This window comes from Salmo salar, chromosome ssa15 (assembly GCF_905237065.1).
Source record: "Salmo salar chromosome ssa15, Ssal_v3.1, whole genome shotgun sequence".
Lineage (NCBI taxonomy): Eukaryota > Metazoa > Chordata > Actinopteri > Salmoniformes > Salmonidae > Salmo > Salmo salar.
This window is the reverse complement of record NC_059456.1, coordinates 68,101,121-68,124,160: the sequence shown is the minus strand read 5'-3', so window position 1 is coordinate 68,124,160 and position 23,040 is coordinate 68,101,121. Positions and strand designations below refer to the sequence as shown.

General features: G+C 45.0%; 1 protein-coding gene and 1 long non-coding RNA gene across 3 annotated transcripts; one reads left to right on the top strand and one right to left on the bottom strand.

The window, feature by feature from the left end:
• Positions 1-1,507: 1,507 nt before the first annotated feature.
• On the bottom strand, positions 1,508-2,500 carry LOC123727297 (uncharacterized). Its single transcript, XR_006759228.1, has 2 exons — positions 2,118-2,500; positions 1,508-1,979 (listed from the first exon to the last, which is right to left on the bottom strand). It is a non-coding gene; the product is annotated as an uncharacterized lncRNA (long non-coding RNA).
• Positions 2,501-7,943: 5,443 nt separating this feature from the next.
• Positions 7,944-22,397, top strand: dalrd3 (DALR anticodon binding domain containing 3). 2 transcript variants are annotated; one of them, XM_014146315.2, is made up of 13 exons: positions 7,944-8,434; positions 9,535-9,839; positions 10,024-10,331; positions 10,615-10,673; positions 10,906-11,007; positions 15,671-15,735; positions 15,925-15,983; positions 16,679-16,761; positions 17,241-17,367; positions 20,611-20,669; positions 21,315-21,431; positions 21,781-21,849; positions 22,244-22,397. In XM_014146315.2, the coding sequence occupies exons 1-13, from the start codon at positions 8,201-8,203 to the stop codon at positions 22,361-22,363; spliced, it is 1,707 nt and encodes a 568-aa protein (XP_014001790.2). In that variant the 5' UTR covers positions 7,944-8,200; the 3' UTR covers positions 22,364-22,397. The 2 variants fall into 2 exon arrangements, with proteins under 2 accessions (XP_014001790.2, XP_014001792.2); XM_014146317.2 differs by lacking the exon at positions 7,944-8,434 and adding an exon at positions 8,595-8,881.
• The last annotated feature ends 643 nt before the right edge of the window (positions 22,398-23,040 follow it).

Here is a 23,040-nt window from a genome sequence, read left to right as displayed (position 1 = left end):
AATTTCTCTGGCCTCCCTCAGTCACTGCATGCTATAGAGGTCTTGGATGGCAAGGAGTTCAGCCCCAGTGACTTTGTATTTGTATTTATTAAGGATCCCCATTAGCTGAGCAGCTACTCTTCCTGGGTCCTGCAACATTAAGGCAGTTATATACAATTAAAAATATTACATTTCATTTCATAACCCTTTACCCAATACATTTAGTGTGATCCCTCAGGCCAATACTGCACTATCACAAATTTACAATAAAACATCCATGTGGACGTGTGTGTAGAGTGCGTGTCTTTTCATTTGTATGTGTGTTTGTGCCTGTGTGTGTCTCTCCTCACAGTCCTTGCTGTTCCATAAGGTGTATTTTTATCTGGGTTTTTTTATTTGATTCTAATCCTTGCTTCAGTTACTTGATGTGGAATATTCATGTAGTCATGGCTCTATGTAGTCCCGTGCGCCTCCCATAGTCTGTTCTGGACTTGGGGACTGTGAAGAGACCTCTGGTGGCATGTCTTGTGGGGTATGAATGGGTGTCTGAGCTGTGTGCTAGTAGTTTAAACAAAAGGCAATCTCTCCTCCACTTTAAGCAATGAGAGATTTACCTGCATATTATTAATGTTAGCTCACCGTGTGCATTTAAGGGCCAGCCGTGCTGCCCTGTTCTGAGCCAATTGCCGCACCTGAACAGTAGTCCAGGTGCGACAAAACGTTATTAGTAAAGTTATTAGTAAAGATTGTAAAAAGTAAGGGGCCTGTACTGGGTCGTACGCACTACCCTCTGTAGCCTCTGTTGCGCCTTGAGTTCGAATGCTGAGCAGTTGCCATACCAAGCGGTGATGTAGGCAGTCAAGATGCTCTCAATGGTGCAGCTGTATAACTTTTTGAGGATCTGAGGGCCCATGACAAATCTTTTCAGCATCCTGAGGGGGAAGAGGCGTTGTTCGTGCCCTATTCACGACTGAGCTGGTGTGTTTAGACCATGATACATGTATGTCCTTAGTGACGCGGACACCGAGGAACTTGAAGGTCTCGACCTGCATAGCAGGCATAGTCAACTTCTTATTCCACTTAGTTCGACTACGCTGAGACTTCGTGAACATCTGTAGGCTACTGCTGAAATTAGCCTGACTGTAGGCCTGTTGGCCAATGAGCCTGAACCAGCCCTGTGTTCCTAGTCCGGCAACCTTCATATATACAGTCATTTCTGGCACCCGCCATGAGAACAGAACGATTTATTATGACCACATGAGTTTCTATACCAAAAAGGCTTTCTATGGCATAATGAGAATTCATTCAGATAGAGCTCTGAAAGAGATCATGACATCATTGAAAAAGTAGGAAAAGCCATTTAATAAACTGTCATTGCAATGTTGTTATACCATCTACCAAGTTCACCACTTACTTCCAAAACACTGGACCAAGCACCTTTTCAACATGAGAACAATGTTTTGTCATTGACTACACTTAGATGCAACAACTAGAACTTCTAGCACCGATATATTGAGGGAAGAGTTAATTGAGAGTTGTACATGTTTTATTTTATGTATGTACTTTGTATGTACTACCAAGTGAGTTTCCAATGGTATCGAAAGGCTTAGAAAGAGAGCTACGTTCCTCCCAGACCAAGGCATCCAGCTCCATGTGCCTTTTGGTCACTGGACGGGGCTCCAAGAAAATGGTTTGAGCCAACGCGGCTCATGGTTTTCACAAGAGCACCACTCTCTGCATGAACGTCTTGCACGATACCAGGGTAAACGTCCTGATCATACTCCGCCACAAAACCACTTTCCGGTCAATGTTTCACTTAGATCTTCAATGGGCTGGAAGGCGTTGTGAGATGTGTTGGATTTTCCATCTTGGTCTGACTCTCACTTTTTTTTCAACCAGAGAGTCACAGTCCATGGGCTGAAACAGCTGCAGTGATGTGGAAAGGAACAGAAGCAACTGAGTATCCTCTAAGTTATCTCTCCTGGACTGTCGGTGACAATCTGGAAACACAGGAAATTCTAAAAGTTATGCACATTCGGAATATGTAATGTTGACATAGTCTAGTGACACATAATGTAGTGATAATATGTTTGTATAACAAATGTGAGATTTGACATAAAATAACCCACAACGATTACCTGGTGCGTCCACATTGTCCCACGGATTGTGTCTGGTGGGAGGTTCCCCATGCTCTCTATCTCTTCCTCTGAGATATATAAGAGCTTGTAGGCTGACTGATCTTTTGACAGTTCCTCAAATACAGTTCTTCCATATGGGAGGTCCTTGCTTCGTGCCACAATTCCATCTGCTTTTCGTTACACAGCTGCGTCTTTTCCATGTCCGGCTTCTCGGAGATTCCATGTGACTCTCTGGAAGCCCATTTCAAAGGGAAGGGTGGAGAGACAGCAGATATTATTTTTAGACCTATCCTGACCTGCACTCACAAAGTGTACAGCAGTAGCCTGAGAGATGGGCCCAGATAGCAGAGGGGTCATGCCGCATAGACGAGCTCAGTGACCAAAGTGAAATTGTATAATTTGTGGTATATCCAACACAGGTGTGGAGGGTCACCTGCTTGTGAGAATCACCAAAGTGAACTGCCTGGATTTCACTTGTGTATTTACACAGGTAAAGGAAGATGGCGCCGGGAAGAAATGGCAGCCGTTTTACAGGCGCCTAACCAATTCTGCTATTATGTGTTTGTTTTTCGCGTTATTTGTAACTTATTTTGTACATAAGAGCTTCTGGATATCAGGACAGCGATCACTCACCTTGGATTAGACTAAGATTTTTTCTTCAACAAGCAGGACGCACAGGATGTACTTCAGATACCCGACAAGGCCAACATCCCCGTCATTGGCAGGAGAAAGAGACGCAGGTATAGAGGACACAGAGCGGGGTGCCTTGTAAGGATCCGCCGACAGCGAGTGGGAAATCTGCCTATAGCATCAATATTACTTGCCAACGTACAATCATTGGACGAGGTACGATCACGAATATCCTACCAACGGGACATCAAAAACTGTAGTATCTTATGTTTTACCGAATTGTGACTGAATGACGACATGAATAACATTCAGCTGGCGGGATATTCGCTGCACTGTTTGCTTATAGATAGAACGGGGGGGTCTGTGAACAGGGGGGGGGTCTGTGTATATTTGTAAACAACAGCTGGTGCATGAAATAGAGTATAAAGTAGAGAAATAGAGTAGAGTATCTCATGATAAGCTGTAGACTACACTATTTGCCAAGAGAGTTTTCATCGATATTTTTTGTAGCTGTTTATTTACCACCACAGATGGATGATGGCACTAAGACCGCACTCAGTCAGCTGTATAAGGAAATAAGCAAACAGGAAAATGTTCACCCAGAGGTGGCACTCCTAGTGGCCGAGGACTTTAATGCAAGAAAACTGAAATCAGTCTTACCTAATTTTTATCAGCATGTTAAATGTGCAACCAGAGGAAAACAAACTCTAGACCACCTTTACACCACACACAGAGATGCATACAAAGCTCTCCCTTGCCCCCCATTTGGCAAATCTGACCATAATTCAAGCCTCCTGATTCCTGCTTACAATAAAAAACTAAAGCAGGAAGCACCAGTGACTCGATCAATAAAGAAGTGGTCAGATGACGCAGATGCTACAGGACTGTTTTGATAGCACAGACTGGAATATGTTCCAGAATTCCTCCGATGGCATTGAGGAGTACACCACATCAGTCACTGGCTTCATCAATAAGTGCATCGATGGCGTCGTCCCCACAGTGTCTGTAAATACATATCCCAACCAGAAACCATGGATTACAGGCAACATCCGCCCTGAGCTAAAGGGTAGAGCTGCCGCCTTCAAGGAGAGGGACTCTAATCTGGACGCTTATAAGAAATCCCGCTACTCCCTCAGACGAACCATTAAACAGGCGAAGCACCAATACAGGACTAAGATTTAATTGTACTACATCGGCTCCGACGCTCATCAGATGTGGCAGGGCCTGCATACTATTACAGACTACAAAGGGAAGAACAGCCGCGAACTGCCCAGTGACATGAGCCTACCAGACGAGCTAAATCACTTCTATGCTCGCTTCGAAGCAAGCAACACTGAGGCATGCACTAGAGCATCAGTTGTTCTGGACGACTGTGTGATCACTCTCTCCGTAGCCGACGTGTGTAAGACCTTTAAACAGGTCAACATTCACAAGGCCGCTGGGCCAGACGGATTACAAGGACGGGTGCTCTGGGCATGTGCTGACCAACTGGCAGGTGTCTTCACTGACATTTTCAACATGTCCCTGATTGAGTCTGTACTACCAACATGTTTCAAGCTGACCACTATAGTCCCTGTGCCCAAGAATACTTAGGTAACCTGCCTAAATGAATACTGACCCGTAGCACTCACGTCCGTAGCCATGAAGTGCTTTGAAAGGCTGGTCATGGCTCACATTAACACCATTATTCCAGAAACCCTATACTCACTCCAATTTGCATACCGCTCAAACAGATCCACAGATGATGCAATCTCTATTGCACTCCGCACTGCCCTTTCCCACCTGGACAAAAGGAACACCTACGTGAGAATGCTAGTCTTTGACTACAGCTCAGCGTTCAACACCATAGTGCCCTCAAAGCTCATCACTAAGCTAAGGATCCTGGGACTAAACACCTCCCTCTGTAACTGGATCCAGGACTTCCTGACGGGCCGTCCCCAGGTGGTAAGGGTAGGTAACAACACATCTGCCACGCTGATCCTCAACACTGGAGCCCCTCAGGGGTGCGTGCTCAGTCCCGTCCTGTACTCCCTGTTCACCCACGATTGCATGGCCAGGCACAACTCCAACACCATCATTAAGTTTGCAGACGACACAACAGAGGTAGGCCTAATCACTGACAACAATGAGACAGCGGATAGGGAGGAGGTCAGAGACCTGGCCGGGTGGTGCCAGAATAACAACCTATCCCTCAACGTAATCAAGACAAAGGAGATGATTGTGGACTACAGGAAAAGGAGGACCGAGCACGCCCCCATTCTCATCGACGGGGCTGCAGTGGAGCAGGTTGAGAGCTTCAAGTTCCTTGGTGTCCACATCACCAACAAACTAGAATAGTCCAAACACACCAAGACAGTTGTGAGGAGAGCATGACAAAGCCTATTCCCCCTCAGGAAACTAAAAAGATTTGGCATGGGTCCTCAGATCCTTAAAAGGTTCTACAGCTGCAACATTGAGAGCATCCTGACTGGTTGCATCACTGCCTCGTACGGCAACTGCTCAGCCTCCGACCGCAAGGCTCTACAGAGGGTAGTGCGTATGGCCCAGTACATCACTGGGGCTAAGCTGCCTGCCATCCAGGACCTCTATACCAGGCGGTGTCAGAGGAAGGCCCTAAGAATTGTCAAAGATTCCAGCTACCCCAGTCATAGACTGTTCTCTCTGCTACCGCATGGCAAGCGGTACCAGAGCGCCAAGTCTAGGACCAAAAGGTTTCTCAACAGCTTTTACCCCCAAGCCATAAAACTCCTGAACAGCTAATCAAATGGCTACCCGGACTATGCATTGTGTCCGCCACTTTACTTACTTTTGTGTCTTTACTTATCTATTGTTTACCTAATACCTATTTTTTACTTAAAAACTGCACTGTTGGTTAAGGGCTTGTAAGTAAGCATTTCACTGTAAGGTCTACACCTGTTGTATTCAGCATACGTGACAAATAACGTTGATTTGAGGTAGTTCTCTGCAAAGTCAATATGCACAATGATATCCTCTTTCCCCAGATTCTCCTTTAATGATCTCAGTTTGGAGTATTGGTGTCGAATGTTGTACACGTGTTTCACATACTTCTCTTTCAATCCTTTGGAGAAGTCCTCCAGTACAATCTGCAGTGTGCCACCTACCTTTTATTTTACTGTCAAATGTACAGTGAACTTCTCCATGTTTCCCTCTTTGTTTTCCTTCTCTCTCTCTTCAGCTTTGTTTTTCCACTCAAACCACCATGTCTGCTCACCAGCATCAAAGTCAGATGTTTTAAGCTCTTTTGCTTGGCAAAGGAAGCACTCTCTGTATATGCACTCTTTCTTCAGGATCTCACAGCACAAAGACTTAATAAGGTTCTCAATGTTGCTGCAGCTGATCACTTTGTGATGCTGTAGTTTGTCCGCCATGTACTGGAGGTTGGCGCGGGTTTTGCAGAGACATGTGTCACTATCCTGGACTGTTGGCTTGACAACCCAAAAAGGACATATTTTGCAGGATTCATAGTAGGAAATGTGAATCTCTGAATATTCCCTGTTAAACTTCTGATAAAGGTTCTGAATTGTGCCATTCAAGAAGCGCTTCTGCTTTTCCTTCTTGTACCTCGTTATTTTGTCCTTTTTCCCTGTTGTTGCTCTTCTGTTGTCATCACGTTCATAGAATGTAGTGGTTTTCTCTTCTGTGGCTATGCTAATTCCGTTACACTGATTTTTCCTGGAGTATTGAAGACTTGATGGCCTGTTGTCATTTGTCCTCATTGCTTTTGCTGAAAATCAAAAGGTTCTGTTTGCGGCATTGTCCAGGCCATACTTTCTCAGGATGTTGCCACTGAGCATTTTTGAAGCCACTTGTTTGTCCTTGGCACTGGTAAATTTGATGATAAGGGCTTTAACTCTGCAATGATGGCATTTTGAAACAATAAAATCCTTCTCAAGTTCTTTGGAGTTTCCTTCATTTGCTGTTTTGTCTTTGTGGAATCTTGTCTCACCAGTTTCTTCATCAGTCGATCATACCTTTTTTGCATTTCTCAGCTTTCCGCAAAGCATTATCAAGTTTGACATTTGCCATGTAAAGATCATTGGATGTTTTTGAGCGACTTCTTCCAACATTTTTCCTTCCAGCAACTATTCGACTACTCATTTATGTTGCAGACAATGAGGAAGGGGTATCAGGGCTCGCTTCAGTGTCAGGTAAGTTAGGGGCAGGTATGTTGGCCTCATGTTCTGGCTGCAAGTCATCTGGTGACTGAGCGGGTGTGTTGCGTGATAGGTAGGTCTCCATTGCAACTGTTCTCTTTAAAGTCTGTCTTCTATTCAATTGGTTGCATTTCCACTGCCATCTTTTGTTTCTTTGTTCTGCTTTGTAAGCTCAGAGATAGATTTCACTTCTCCCTTCTCTTTTTATTTCCAGTATTTCTCCCTGTCTTTTTGCAGATGTTCCTGGTATCGTATAGGATCATTTTTTATTTTGTTTCTATATGTCTGTAATTTCTAAAATATACTTAAGCATCAAAAGTAAAGTAGAAATAATTTCAAATTCCTTATATTAAGCAAACCAGATGGCACCATTTTATAGTTTTTTGTTAAAAGTACGGTTAGCCAGGGTTACGCTCCAACACTCAGACATAATTTACAAACAAAGCTTGTGTTTAGTGAGTCCTCTTGATCAGAGGCAGTAGAGATGACCAACCATGTGATACACTGTCACAATGTTTTGGTAACTAAATTAACATTCTCTTCAAAAAACTTTATTAATGAGAAATTTGTCCTCAGCTGTGGAAATGACACCACTACCTATATTGTTTAAAAACAATATAAAGAGCATACACACAATACATATTGATATAGATTTAATTTAATATTTCTCTAGTAGATAATATTAATAATAAATTACACATTATATAATGTTTTCTCATAGAAAAATATAGTAGAAGTGCAAAAGTCTGGGTCAGGGACAAGGGCAAAACAGTGAACTTGAGGTATAAAATGCATCTGATAAGTAGCTAAAATACTTGATAGAGAGGTGTGAAAAAAAAGTATGGGGTGATTGTAGTGTGAATTTAACAAATAAAGAATAACAATTATAAGAATTAAAATAAAATAAAAATCACTGCGAAGACACAGAAGTGCCCGTAGTTGCAGAATCCCCATTAAATGACCAACATTGTTGATGAAAGTTAATTTACTATGAATTTCATAGATTGTGCTACACGGCCAACACTGCCACACACAATATGGCGCCATAAACTCGCGCTTTTGCCCTGCTTCACAAGGAAACGAGACTCAGGGAAACAACATTTGCACTCTACAGTTCCGCATTGTGGTTATCATGCAGTCATTCACAGCCAATACGAGATCGATCGACTAGGGCAGAGGGATACATTTTTGTCTATTTGAAAAGTTAGCTGTAATAAACACAAATGATTACTATACCGTTTAGCTCAGTTGAAGTGATGATTAGGTTCTGAGTTAGTGATGGAGAACATTGGTGAGACACCGTTTCGGATCACCCGTACCGTCCAAGCTCTGGGCTCCGCACTACGGGGAGACCCTGAAAATGTTTCCGATGCTAATGGTCTGGGTAGCGGTGACAGAATCTCGAGTGAGCCGGAGAAGCTTTGGTTTAAAGAAAGCAGCGCTAAGAATCTCCAAAACAGGGACTTCCTGTCACCCACTACGGTGCTGAATACGCTTTATGCAGACGGACAGGTCGGTGTGCTAGATAGCTAGCTTCATAATATTATTATTTAATTCATTTGAACCCCATTATATATTTCCTTTGAATTGTTTGCAGTTGGATGCACTGGTTATAACGCATGGGTTGACAGACAGACACGCACACAGTTGACAGCACACGCTTTTCTTTTTGACAGGTTGAAGAGTCTTGAGATGTGGAGGTTCATTATTTTTACCCCGACCTATCTTCAACATCCACATGATGATTGTGAACAAAATGGAATGAATACGTTTTCATATTTGAGACCGTTGACATTGTCCTCATCGACATAACATTTAAACCCTGCGGCAAAAATTATTAACCCCTGACTGGCAAATCTAATGTGGGTCACTCACAGCAAAATGTGGCACCGTGTTTTTACATGGGGTCTATCATCTCGCGAGACCATCGCCAAGGCGTTGCGAGGTCACAGCCACAAAGTAATAAATCCCGCCTATTTGTACAATTTCTCTTTCTTAAAGTGTGATTTTCAACCTAACCTTAACCACACTGCTAATGTTATGCCTAACCTTAAATGAAGACCAAAAAGTACATTTTTGTTTTCATACATTTTTATGATATAGACAATTTTGGCTTTGTGGCTGTGGTAACTAGTGGAAACCCGTTTCTGACACATGCCAGATCTCAATAGGTATTTTATGTATCAGAAAACCACATCATATGTTATAGCAATCTGTCAGTCGATGACAGTCGATGACGTGGAACTCAACCATAGGTTGATGCATGGTTTGAGCAGGGGATCGTGATCAAAGTAGTTGCATGCGTGCCACGTCATCGACTGTGCGGTCGGGCACCAGATTGCTATATCATATGATGTGGTTAGCTGATACATAAATGACCTATCCAGGCATTGTAAGATCTGGCATGTGTCAGCCACGTCTGAGCAGGGGAACAGAACAGACTCATGCAGTAGGCAAATTAGGTCTATCCCACTGAAGGCAGAAGGCTACTACTACTGCAATATTGTTTTTCACTGTGTGATTGATAGTGTATATGTCTTAGAATTTGAGAAGAACTGTCTGCTATCCATGGACAGTATGTAAGTGTGATGTGTTTCTGTGTTTGTGTCTAGGTTCCCCCAGCAGTGATGGGTAGAGTGCTGTCCCTGAAAGGGTGTGGGGTTCTTCCTTTGGCTGGTGGGGAGGTCATGGGAGAGGGGCTGAGGGTGCGGGTCGACCGGATTGCTGCGTTTCAGAAGGTCCTGAGTGGAGTGTCGGCGTACCTGAATCCTCCTAGCCAGAGACAGGGGTGTGTGGTGCTCAACTGCCCAGCCCTTCACCCCAAACCCAATTTACCCTCCCCTGACACACTCACGCTGGGGCAACTACGCACCGTGCTGCTGACTGACCACTTAGGGGCGCTACTGAGGAGACAGGGGTGAGTTAGGACATGGCTTGACAACTCATCTGGCATTATGGCACTGTCCAGTACACTGTATATATCCGTGTTGTGTATGTTCATGCAGTATGTGCCGGCTTGGTTAAATAAGTGTTATACTGAGTATAGAGGGTTTTGCATTATCATCATATATCAGTGTTGGTAACTTCCCTGTTTTTCTCAGGTTTACTGTGTCCTGCTGCCCTGTGCTGCCTGAAGATAGCAACATCATCGTCTTCCTCCGAGTACTTGGCGTCGATTGGCCGTCAGTGCCGGTCAGCTGGACCAATGACGAGAGGGAGGAGAAGATGTTGGAGGCTTTGCAGAATTCCCCATACAAAGAAAGAGAGGAGACAGATGGAGGAAGGAGAGAGAGTGAAGGAAAGAAGATGGAGGGAGAGAAGGAGCGGGGGACGCTCAGGGTGAACTTGAAGAGGGTGCTTCAGGAGGAGCAGCTGCCGGGGTATGACCCCAGCCTGGGTACCTGTACAGGTGAGACATGAAGGATCTTTGACCTAGGTTAGGACCTGAGGATTGGTTGCAAACGTGTTGACCTGTAATTAACACCTACATTGGCAAAGACAGAGGGTTTGGGTCAAATTGGTCAATACAATGGAATTATCTCATATGGAACTAAGTCTATAATGTGACGACTATAGATATGAAACTTGCTGTAATGTAGCCGAGGGAAATAAAACGTCCATAGCTTAACAGTCCATTATAGATTTGACATAAGGACTGTCTGTAACATAATTCATGTGATTTTTTTCCTCAGTGCAAAGAGACAGTGTGTCTCATCTGGCCCAACTGGATAGGGCTACTGCAGACTGCACAGTGAGTCAAGCTTTCTATTCCCCAACGCTTTAAACATCAACTTTACACGTGTACTACTATAGTAATACTATATCTATGGCCGTGTACTACTATAGTAATACTATATCTATGGCCGTGTACTACTATAGTAATACTATATCTACGGCCGTGTACTACTATAGTAATACTATACCTGTGGCCGTGGACTACTATAACGTCTCATGTTAGGTTTTCACATCTCTTATTGACCTAGGTATCCACAGCAACCGCGGTACATGTTACTTCCTGTCAAGATGAGTTCCGTCAGCAGCAGATAGCGATGCTATGGAGAGCCAGCGGTGCAACAGCGACACAGGTTTGTTTGACACAACGACACATCAACTACCACATAAAGGTGATCTGTACTTCACCATCACAGCCGGTTGGTGGCACCTTTAATTGTGGAGGACGGGCTCGTGGCAATGTCTGGAGGGGAATCAATGGAATGGTATCAGATACATCAAACACATGGTTTCTATATGTTTGATGCCATTCCATTTGTTCCGTTCCAGCCATTATTATGAGCCGTTCTCCACTCAGCAGCCTCCACTGTTCACCATACTAACCAATAGAGGTGCACCCAGAGGTGAAAGTAATCCGGTGTGGTCCGGTAATAAATAGTGCCGAAACAACAGCGTACCAGTAAAATATGAGACTATTGCAATAATTAAAACAAAGATGGAAAGAAAACTAGGCTATTTCACAATCATTTGTCATTACCGCCTGTCGGCCTCATGAGAAATTAGCGAATAGTCTTGAAAAGGGGTGGTATTCGCTCCAAAATGCAGTGTGGTTGGAGATGAACACAAACATTTTGCCAAGGCAGAGATGACTGGCTGCCGAGACTGAGACCCGCTCGGACAACAGTGGACACGTCAATCAATTCAGGCTGTGAATTGTGTCCCTAATGACAATCACAGAATGACATTACACTTTTTGGTGTTTTTATAGACGTCTCTTTCCATTCATCAAATGGCGGATGCGCTGTTTTTGATGCTGGAATTATGCCGGACGAATGTGCGCAGTTAGCCTACTTTTTAAAGTGAATTGTTTGACAATCAGATGAAACATCAAGCCTGGTTGTGTTCACGCCCCATTAAAAGGTAATACATTTTTACAGCTAAATGACATGTCGTTATTGTTACTCCCATGCAAGCACGTGTATGCATAGGATGTCTTGTACTGGGAAGAAATTAAATCTACTTTCTCCACTGGGTCCACCAATACATTTGTTTGATGACTGATCCAAGTGCTTACTCTTGAGGATCAGACGATGCCTACCAAGTTTCTATCACTCTAAATTTCAAGCTCCTGCCTCCAACCCTGGGAAATGATTCTCCACGTTCTCCTCCCTACTTAATCCTCCACTTCCCTCCCTCTCTGTGGGCGACTTTATCAATCACTTTGAATAGAAGGTTGACGACATCCGCTCCTCATTCACTCAGCCTACTGAGCCCATTGGTCCCGCTCACACAGAACTACCCTACGCCTTGACCTCTTTCTCCATTCTCTCTTCCTGCCACTGGTGATGTCCGGCCACCCGACAACCTGCCCACTTGACCCCATCCCCTCGTCCCTTCTCCAGATCATCTCTGGAGACCTTCTCCCATTCCTCACTTCATGAAGTCATCCCTGACTGTTTCCCCTCTGACTTCAAGATGGACAGAGTCGCTCCCCTCAAGAAGCCAACACTCGGCCCCTCTGACGTCAAAAACAACAGACCGGTATCCCTTCTTTCTTTTCTTTCCAAAACACTTGATTGTTCTGTCTCTGACCAACTCTCTTGTTATCTCTCTCAGAACGATCTTCTTGACCCTTAACTAGTCAAGCTTCAAGGCCGCTCGCTCAACTGAGACCGCTCTCCGCTGTGTCTGCTCTGCCAAAGCTGACTCTCTCTCCTCTGTTCTTATCCTCCTAGATCTATCCGTTGCCTTCAACACCGTGAACCATCAGAACCTCCTTCCCACCCTCTCAGGGTTGGGCGTCTCCGGCTCTGCACACTCCTGGATTGCATCCCACCTGGCAGGTCGCTCTCACCAGGTGGCGTGAAGAGGATCTGTGTCTGCACCATTTTCTCTCACTGTTGGTGTCCCCCAAGGCTCGGTTCTAGGCCCTCTCCTCTTTTCTCTTTTCGCCAAGTCACTCAGCTCTGTCATCCTCACATGGTCTCTCCTGTCATTGCTGTGCAGATGACACTCATATACTCTTCTCCTTCCCCCCCCTTCTGACACTCAGATGGCGACATGCATCTCTGCGTGCTTGGCAGACATCTCAGCTTGGATGTCGGCCCACCACCTCAAGCTCAACTTCGACAGAACGTGTTTGACAACTCCAAGGTGTTCCCCTCCCAGAGTGCAAAGAACCTCGGCGTGACCCTGGACAACTCCCTGTCGTTCTCTGAAAAAGTCAAAGCAGTGACTTGCTCCTGCAGGTTCATGCTCTACAACATCCGTAGAGTACAACCTTTCCTCACACAGGAAGTGGCGCAGGTCCTAATCCAGGCATTTGACATCTCCCGTCTAGACTGCTGTAACTCTCTGTTGGCTGGCCTCCCCACTTGTGCCATCAAACCAGAGTATATGGCGGAGCTGGAGCGGAGCGTACCCAATTTGACTGGAGCGAGATTGGCTGGAGCGTCGGCCTTCTCGCCCGCTCCAATTTCGCTTCAGTAGCGCTCACTTCATGAGCTCAGGGCATGCCCGGTTCAGCATGCATTTGTAGTCTACTGCTATAACCCCTTAATGTCATGGAGTTCGCTAAATAATTTCCATAAAGAAATTGATAAAACACACAGGTGCAAAATCAACGTGACTTATAAAGATGAGGACCAAGAGCAAGACAGGTAGTGTGGTGACGTAGTGTCCACAACTAAATAATCATTGTGGAATCTGAAAAGACACGTATCATGAAAGCATGATAGTGTACTTACTATGTGCACATGCTAAAAGAAAGGAACGAGCTGGGTAGATAACTAACTGTGTCATTGTAGCAAAGTATTTCTAAACTAAACATCAGATCTCTTAAATGTTTAGCAAATGTTTTGTTCTATTATCTATACAATAGGCCATAATTGATTTTGGGCCCGTTAGGCCTGGCATATTCCCACGTTCAAGGAGCTTTCCATTTTGATTGGGTTATTTTGCCTAAAAACCTTTAGGCCTACCTATATAAATAAATACAAAACTCAGGGTCACTGCCCAGCCTGTCAAGAATGGCGAAAATAATGTTTAACATCCCCAGTGGCTCTGCATGTGTAGAGAGGATATTCTCTGCTGCTGGCCTGCTCTCCAGGCACCATCACATGAGCCTGAAGCCACAGACTGGCCAAACTCGTGTTCCTAAAAATGAATTCTAAAAATAAATTCAAACGCACTAATAAGTCATTTTTCAATTCATTTGTAGTTAATTCTAAGTAAATCACAGCCTGTATGCGCAATTTATAGACTATAATGATTTAATACCACAGAATGTTGTTTAAATGGTGAGTGCTTTATGTCTCTGCCAGCCTATTGTCACACTCGCAAATGCTTCACGATGTATTTATTTGTAGGCTATAGCCTTGAAATAATATAAATAATATAGCCTAAATAATTCATTCTTAGGCTCCCTGTCTGGCTCCTGACCTAATTAGAGTGTTTATATGCTGTTTAAAATGACATGTGGCCTATTTGAAATGATGTGCGCTTCTTACATTCACCTTTTCATGTTTATTCAAATACTTTTCATTCAAATCCATATGGTTTGGTTTCAATACCTAAAAACCAAATGGTTGGTCCAGGAAGTCCCAAAAATAGATGGGTGTTGTTAAATTGTGATTTTAATGAATGGAGCGAATTTGGAGCGGAAGTTTTTGTTGTTGTTGTGAGTGCAGAGCGGTTTTTAACGGAGCGGTTGGAAAGGACATGGAGCACTCAACTCCGCTCACATGCTTTGCATCTGCAACTTATCCAGAATGCCGCAGCCTGCCTGGTGTTCCACCTTCCTAAGGTCTTCCATGTCACCCCGCTCCTCCGCGCACTCCACTGGCTTCCAGTCGAAGCTCGCATCATCTTCAAGACCATGGTACTTGCCTGTGGAGCAGCAAGAGGAACTACCCCTCCCTATCTTCAGGCTATGCTCAAACCCTACATCCCAACACGAGCACTCTGTTCTGCCACCTCTGGTCTCTTGGCCCTCCTACTCCTACGGGATAGCAGCTCCCACTCAGCCCAGTCAAAGATCTTCTCTGTCCTGGCACCCCAATGGTGGAACAAGCTTCCCCCTAAAGTAAGGGGTAAAACGTCTGAAACCCGACCTCTTTGAAGAGTATCTTTAAAGCTAAAATATGTAACTTATTGTGCGACCCGACCAAATTCACATAGAAATGTGTGTTATAGATCTGTCATTCTCATTGAAAGCAAGTCTAAGAAGCAGTAGATCTGCTTTATGTGCGCTATTTTTATGCTGCCAGTTCTTAAGTTTAGTTTTTGCGTCTTTTACTTTCGGTTTTGTACACCAGCTTCAAACAATATTTTGCGTTATATAAATAGATTTCACTGCGTTTTAGACTTTACAATGGTTCTCTACACTATAGTTGATTGTTTTGTCACATTAACTAAAATTAGGCGAACTATTAGAATTTTAGCAACCAGGAAATGAGGGCGTGATTTCTGCATAATGCAGCTTTAAATAACTCTCAAGGCGCCCCTCCAAAATGAAAGAAAAAGGCACTGGTCCTAATAGCACTGACTTTGCTGATTTAAATACTTTGTTGAGGGAAAATGTACTTAAAACGATTGTGATGGGTTGTTCTCTCACCTAGCTATCTTAAGATATGCACTAATTGTAAGTTGCTCTGGATAAGAGCGTCTGCTAAATTACTCAAATGTAAAATTGTTGACAATATTGCTTTATGCATCCACAAAACAGTCTCTCAACCTATCCTGGCTGCAACCAGATACATTATGAGTGAACCCGTTTTCCCTCTTTCTGTTTCTCAGAGGCATCTAGTTTGTGGACCAGTGAAGACTCCTGGAAGTCACCTCAGTGCGGCCCAGTATCTCCAGTAAGAACTACATCTAGTTTTATCCATTTGATTTCTCTTTAGTCCCAGCACCTAAGTATATCACTGTGCTCCACCATCTGCTCGAAGGTAGTCTTTTCAGATCTCAAATGTAGTCTAGTCTATTCAGATCTCCTCGAGCCTCTGTATGTGTGTCTGTCCCATCGGGTCTTTGTTCGCCCTGTCCTATAGACTGAGAAGAGTGCAGATGAAGGAGGCCTCAGAGATGAAGTACGGAGAACAAGTGGAAGGTGAGTGTGCTCAATTTGTCTGAAGTGCGCTTTGTAACGCGTGTGTACTTTTTAATGTGTATGAGAGGCACTGATTTGTATGATTAGGCAGTGGTGAAAAGTACTTAAGTAAAAATACTTTAGTGTGCACTTAAGTAGTTTTGGGGGGTATCTTTACTATTTATATTTTTGAGAACTTTTACTTCACTACATTCCTAAAGAAAATAATGCACTTTTTACTCCGTACATTTTCCCTGACACCCAAAAGTACTCGTTACATTTTGACAGAAAAATGGTCCAATTCACTCAAGAGAACATCCCTGGTCATCCCTACTGCTTCTGATCTGGTGGACTCACTAAACATAAATACTTTGTTTGCAAATTAATGTCTGAGTGTTGGAGTGGGCTCCTGGCTATCCGTAAATAAATTAAAAAAACAGAAAATGGTGCCGTCTGGTTTGCATAATATAAGAAATTTGAATGAATTAATACTTTTACTTTTTATACTTATGTATATTTAGCAATTCCATTTACTTTTGATACTTAAGTATATTTAAAACCAAATACGTTTAGACTTTTACTCAAGTACTATTTTACTGGGTCATTTTCTATTAAGGTATCTTTTACTTTTACTCAAGTAGAGCATTTGAGTACTTTTTCAATGACTGATTAGGGTATGTGATTTTTTTTCCTTAATACTCCAAATCATTTTCCAGGCCAGACTTGGGATGACATCATCAAGGTCATGACCTCAGCCACTGTGAGGTTTGAGCTGCTCTCAACGGTCCATATGAGCCCGGTAAGTCTTAGCTGTGCCACTAGAGATTCTGGGTTCGAGTCCAGGCTCTGTCGCAGCCGGCCGCGACCGGGGGACCCATGGGGTGGCGCACAATTGTCCGGGTTCGGGTCGGGCTTGGCCGACAGGGATGTCCTTGTCCCATTGTGCACCAGGGACTCCTATGGCGGGCCGGGAGTAGTGCACGCTGACACCGTCGCCAGGTGTACGGTGTTTCCTCCGACACATTGATGCGGCTGGCTTCCGGGTTAAGTGGGCATTGTGTGTGTGTGCGCAGTTGTGCACACCGATAATCGTGTGTGTGTGTGTGTGTGTGTGTGTGTGTGTGTGTGTGTGTGTGTGTGTGTGTGTGTGTGTGTGTGTGTGTGTGTGTGTGAATTGGTAGCGTGCTGGCCTACCTTGCTCTCCAGGGAGTTTGTGCCTGGCTGGTGTTGTGTTGAGTCAGAGCTGACTGGCAGACTGACAACTGTTTTAACACACAGGTCACCCTGGACGTGCAGAGGGAAGGCAGTGTGTCCACCAAAGGCCCCAGAGGCGGAGTCTTTGTCATGTACAACTGTGCTCGGCTCCACACCCTCTTTGACAGTTACGAGCGAGGCATGGAGAAGGGTGAGACACGCAAGGCAACATGATGATGATATGGTCATTTAGTAGACGTGACTGGCTTATCCGAAGTGACTCAGAGTACTGTATATTTCTAGTCCAACCACAATCTAACACTTCCACACCCACCTGAACCACACAGTTGAACATACACTACCAATATATAATAATATCAAATCAATCCAAATTGTATTAGTCACATGCACCGAATACAACAGGTGTAGACCTTACAGTGAAATGCTTACTTACGAGCCCCTAACCAACAATGCAGTTTAAAAAAATACGGATAAGAATAACAGATAAAAGTAATTAAAGAGCAGCAGTATAAAATAACAATATATACAGGGGGGTGCCGGTACAGAGTCAATGTGCGGGGGCACCGGTTAGTTGAGGTAGTATGTACATGTAGGTGGAGTTAATTAAAATGACTATGCATAGATGACAACAGAGAGTGTCAGTGGCGTTGAGGGGGAGGGGGCAATGCAAATAGTCTGGTAGCCATTTGACTAGATGTTCAGGAGTCTTATGGCTTGGGGGTAGAAGCTGTTTAGAAGCCTCTTGGACCTAGACTTGGCGCTCCGGTACCGCTTGCCGTGTGGTAGCAGAGAGAACAGTCTATGACTAGGGGGGCTGGAGTCTTTGACAATTTTTAGGGCCTACCTCTGACACCACCTGGTATAGAGGTCCTGGATGGCAGGAAGCTTGGCCCCAGTGATGTACCGGGCCGTACGCACTACCCTCTGTTGTGCCTTGCGGTCGGAAGCCGAGCAGTTGCCGTACCAGGCAGTGACGCAACCAGTCAGGATGCTCTCAATGGTGCAGCTGTAGAACCTTTTGAGGATCTGAGGACCCATGCCAAATCTTTTCAGTCTCCTGAGGGGGAATAGGTTTTGTCGTGCCCTCTTCACGACTGTCTTGGTGTGCTTGGACCATGTTAGTTTGTTGGTGATGTGGACACCAAGGATCTTGAAGCTCTCAACCTGCTCCACTGCAGCCCCGTCGATGAGAATGGGGGTGGGCTTGGTCCTCTTTTTCCTGTAGTCCACAATCCTCTCCTTTGTCTTGATCACGTTGAGGGAGAGGTTGTTGTCCTGGAACCACACGGCCAGGTCTCTGACCTCCCTATAGGCTGTCTCGTTGTTGTCGGTGATCAGGCCTACCACTGTTGTATCATTGGCAAATTTAATGATGGTGTTGGAGTCGTGCCTGGCCGTGCAGTCATGAGTGAACAGGGAGTACAGGAGGGGGCTGAGCACGCACCCCTGAGGGGGCCATGTGTTGAGGATCAGCGTGGCAGATGTGTTGTTACCTACCCTTACCACCTGGGGGTGGCCCGTCAGGAAGTCCAGGATCCAGTTGCAGAGGGAGGTGTTTAGTCCCAGGGTCCTTAGCTTATTGATGAGCTTTGAGGGCACTGTGGTGTTGAACGCTGAGCTGTAGTCAATGAATAGCATTCTCACATAGGTGTTCCTTTTGTCCAAGTGGGAAAGGGCAGTGTAGAGTGCAATAGAGATTGCATAATCTGTGGATCTGTTGGGGCGTATGCAAATTGGAATGGGTCTAGGGTTTCTGGGATGATGGTGTTGATGTGAGCCATGACCAGCCTTTCAAAGCACTTCATGGCTACAGACGTGAGTGCTACGGGTTGGTAGTCATTTAGGCAGGTTACCTTAGTGTTCTTGGGCACATGCACTATGGTGGTCTGCTTAAAACATGTTGGTATTACAGACTTGGACAGGGAGAGGTTGAAAATGTCAGTGAAGACACTTGCTAGTTGGTCAGCGCATGTTTGCAGTACACGTCCTGGTAATCCGTCTGGCCCTGCGGCCTTGTGAATGTTGACCTGTCTAAAGGTCTTACTCACATCGTCTGCGGAGAGGGTGATCACACAGTCTTCCGGTACAGCTGGTGCTCTCATGCATGTTTCAGTGTTATTTGCCTCGAAGCAAGCATAGAAGTAGTTTAGCTCGTCCGGTAGGCTTGTGTCACTGGGCAGCTCTCGGCTGTGCTTCCCTTTGTAGTCTGTAATGGTTTGCAGGCCCTGCCACATCCAACGAGCGTTGGAGCCGGTGTAGTACGACTCGATCTAAGTCCTGTGTTGACGCTTTGCCTGTTTGATGGTTCATTGGAGGCATAGCAGGATTTCTTATAAGCTTCCGGGTTAGAGTCCCTCTCCTTGAATGCGGCAACTCTAGCCTTTAGATCAGTGCGGATGCTGCCTGTAGTCCATGGTTTCTGTTTGGGGTATGTACGTACTGTCACTGTGGGGACAACGTCATCGGTGCACTTATTGATGAAGCCAGTGGCAGATGTGGTGTACTCCTCAATGCCATTGGAGGAATCCGGGAACATATTCCAGTCTGTGCTAGCAAAACAGTCCTGTAGCTTAGCATCTGCTTCATCTGACCACTTTTTTATTGATCTAGTTACTGGTGCTTCCTGCTTTAATTTTTGCTTGTAAGCAGGAATCAGGAGGATGGAATTATGGTCAGATTTGCCAAATGGAGGGCGAGGGAGAGCTTTGTATGCATCTCTGTGTGTGGAGTATAGGTGGTCCAGAGTTCTTTTCCCTCTGGTTGCACATTTAACATGCTGATAGAAATTTGGTAAAACTGATTTAAGTTTCCCTGCATTAAAGTCCCCGGCTAGTAGGAGCGCCGGCTCTGGGTGAACGTTTTCTTTTTGCTTATGGTGGAATACAGCTCATTCAATGCTGTCTTAGTGCCAGCCTCTGACTGTGGCGGTATGTAAACAGCTACAAAGAATATAGATGAAAACTCTCTCGGTAGGTAATGTGGTCTACAGCTTATCATGAGAAACTCTACCTCAGGCGAGGAATAGCTCGAGACTTCCTTAGATATCGTGCACCAGCTGTTTTTAACAAAAATAGATAGACCACCTCAGTTCTATCCTGCCGGTACATCGTATAACCAGCCAGCTGTTTGTTGATGTCATTCAGCCACGACGCCGTGAACCATATTTACATACCATTTAGCAGAAGCTTTTATCCAAAGCGACTTAGTAATGTGTGCATACATTTTGTATGGGTGGCCCCAGCGGGAATCGAACCCAAGACCCGTGACGTTGCAAGCGCCATGCTCTACCGACTGAGCCACACAGGACCACAAACTACCATGTTGGATATGAGTACTAGTCCACACCAAGCAATATAAACATGTACAACCTTCATTGTACTATGTGTTTATTGTCATGGTGCATGTTCAGTTCCCATGTATTTGCCTCCCACAGGACTTTACCCAGAAATCCCAGAGGGCTCCCAGTTGGACTTCTCAGCTCTAAAAGAAGAGGTAGGCCCACAGTGTGCTGATCAAGGATCAGTTTGACCTGGGACCTCCCGAGTGGTGCAGTGGTCTAAGGCACTGCATCACAGTGCTAGCTGTGCCGCTAGAGATTCTGGGTTCGAGTCCAGACTCTGTCGCAGCCGGCCGCGACCGGGAGACCCATGGGGTGGCGTACAATTGTCCGGGTTCGGGTCGGGTTTGGCCGGCAGGGATGTCCATGTCCCATTGTGCACTAGCGACTCCTGTGGCGGGCCGGGCGTAGTGCACGCTGACACGGTCGCCAGGTGCACGGTGTTTCCTCCGACACATTGGTGCGGTTGGCTTCCGGGTTAAGTGGGCATTGTGTCAAGAAGCAGTGCGGCTTGGTTGGGTTGTGTTTCGGAGGACGCATGGCTCCCAACCTTCGCCTCTCCCGAGTCCGTACGGGAGTAGCAGCGATGAGACAAGACTGTAACTACCAATTGGATACCATGAAATTGGGGGTAAAAATAAATATTTTTAAAAAGGATCAGTTTGACCTTTTAGGTCATAACTAGATGGACGGGGATACCTGATACCTGATCAGCACTTCGACTCCGAGACGCTTTGTGAATATCTGTGTTTAATTTTTACTTAGGTCCTCCAGAGACTGTCTCTCTTTCTGTTTCACAGGGGGAGTGGCTTCTTCTGTTCAATTACCTTATTCCATTTTCTGAGCTTCTCGACCAATCAGGACAGGTGTTGGAGTGTGATGGAGGAGGGGCCAGAGTCAACCTGAAGACTGAACAGGTGAGGTTTTAAAAGGATATATTTGTAGTGTATTGAAATATCAGTTGATAGCAAAAATGAAAACACGAAGCAGACCAAACTCTTTGGTCCTTTATAAACCTGCAGTATGTAAAATATTGTGTGCTATAGACTGGAAAATAAATAAATGTGACTCTGGATGACAACATAATGATGTTTGTTTCCAACATTAGCGCTGTTTTCCTAAAGAAGTTTAGTCCGCTTCGTGTTTTGTTTCCTTGCTACGATACTAACGAGTATGGCGATACTGGTATTGTCCCGGCCCTAGTTCATATAGGTGAATGAATGCTCATACAATGTATGTTTAATGTGTGTGCAATGTGTCTCCCAGATCTGCAAGTTCCTGGTGTCTCTCAGTAAGGATTTTAGCTCCTATTACAACAGAGTCCACGTCCTTGGGGTGAGCAATCAGTCATTTTACATGTCTGTCTGTCTGTCTGTCTGTCTGTCTGTCTGTCTGTCTGTCTGTCTGTCTGTCTGTCTGTCTGTCTGTCTGTCTGGTAGTTAAATTAGGTTAGAGTTAGTGGACAGTGCACTTTTTAGAGCATGTGTCTCGCAGTATGTAGAATTAAGTAAACGTTTGCATGTGTGATGCCCCCTATTGTTTGACACATGGAGATCCATGTGTTAATAGCCTCTGGTCATCCATACCAGGCCTGAAAACATGGCGTACTGGCAGACAGCACAGCTGATTTGGATTTAAACTGATTTAAAGTTCCCACGTAGTTCAGTCCATAACGTTTAACCTCAATCTGTCTCTCTCCCTCTGTCCCCCTCTCTTCCCTTCTCTAAAGGAGCCGTTGCCTCACCTCTTCAATCAGATGTTCTGTCGGCTGCAGTTGTTGAGAGCACTGAGAGAGCTCTACCATCGCGCCCTGGATACTCTTCACCTTCCTCCCATCCGGCAGCTATAGCCACAAATACCCCAACCGTAGCCCCGAATATAGCCCCAACAAATGCCCCCAAATACCCCAACTGTAGCCCCGAATATAGCCCCAACAAATGCCCCCAAATACCCCAACTGTAGCCCCGAATATAGCCCCAACAAATGCCCCCAAATACTCCAACTAATGCCCCATGAACTGGCCCAAATATAAGGCTCAATATCCGCCGTAAATGATCACTAGCCTATCCCCTACATGAAATACACATATAAATGTCACTTTTACTACTGTACTGTAGCTATTATTAGGCTTTTATCCCCCCCCCCCAATTAAAACCCTGTGAAGTCCTCTTATGTATATGTGACATACACCTTCCATTACTGCCCAGTCTATTTACTGTTGATAAAAGAAACCGTATAGATCATTTGCACCCCTCTGTGAAGTCTTGGTCTCCCCAGACGTATCACCAGTATCTGTGGTGTACCACAGATCCAGCCTCTACCGGAGACCCTCACTGCCTTTTGAACCAATGAACATCTACCTGTCTTCAGTCTTCCCTTATACGATACCATAGACACTATTCCTCTAACAGACCCTGCCCTAGAGCCATAGATACAGTATTTACACACTCTGCATGTACACCATGTAAGCACTGCCCCCGCCCTCATCACTAGATATTTCTCCTGGCCACCATGAGACATTTACTG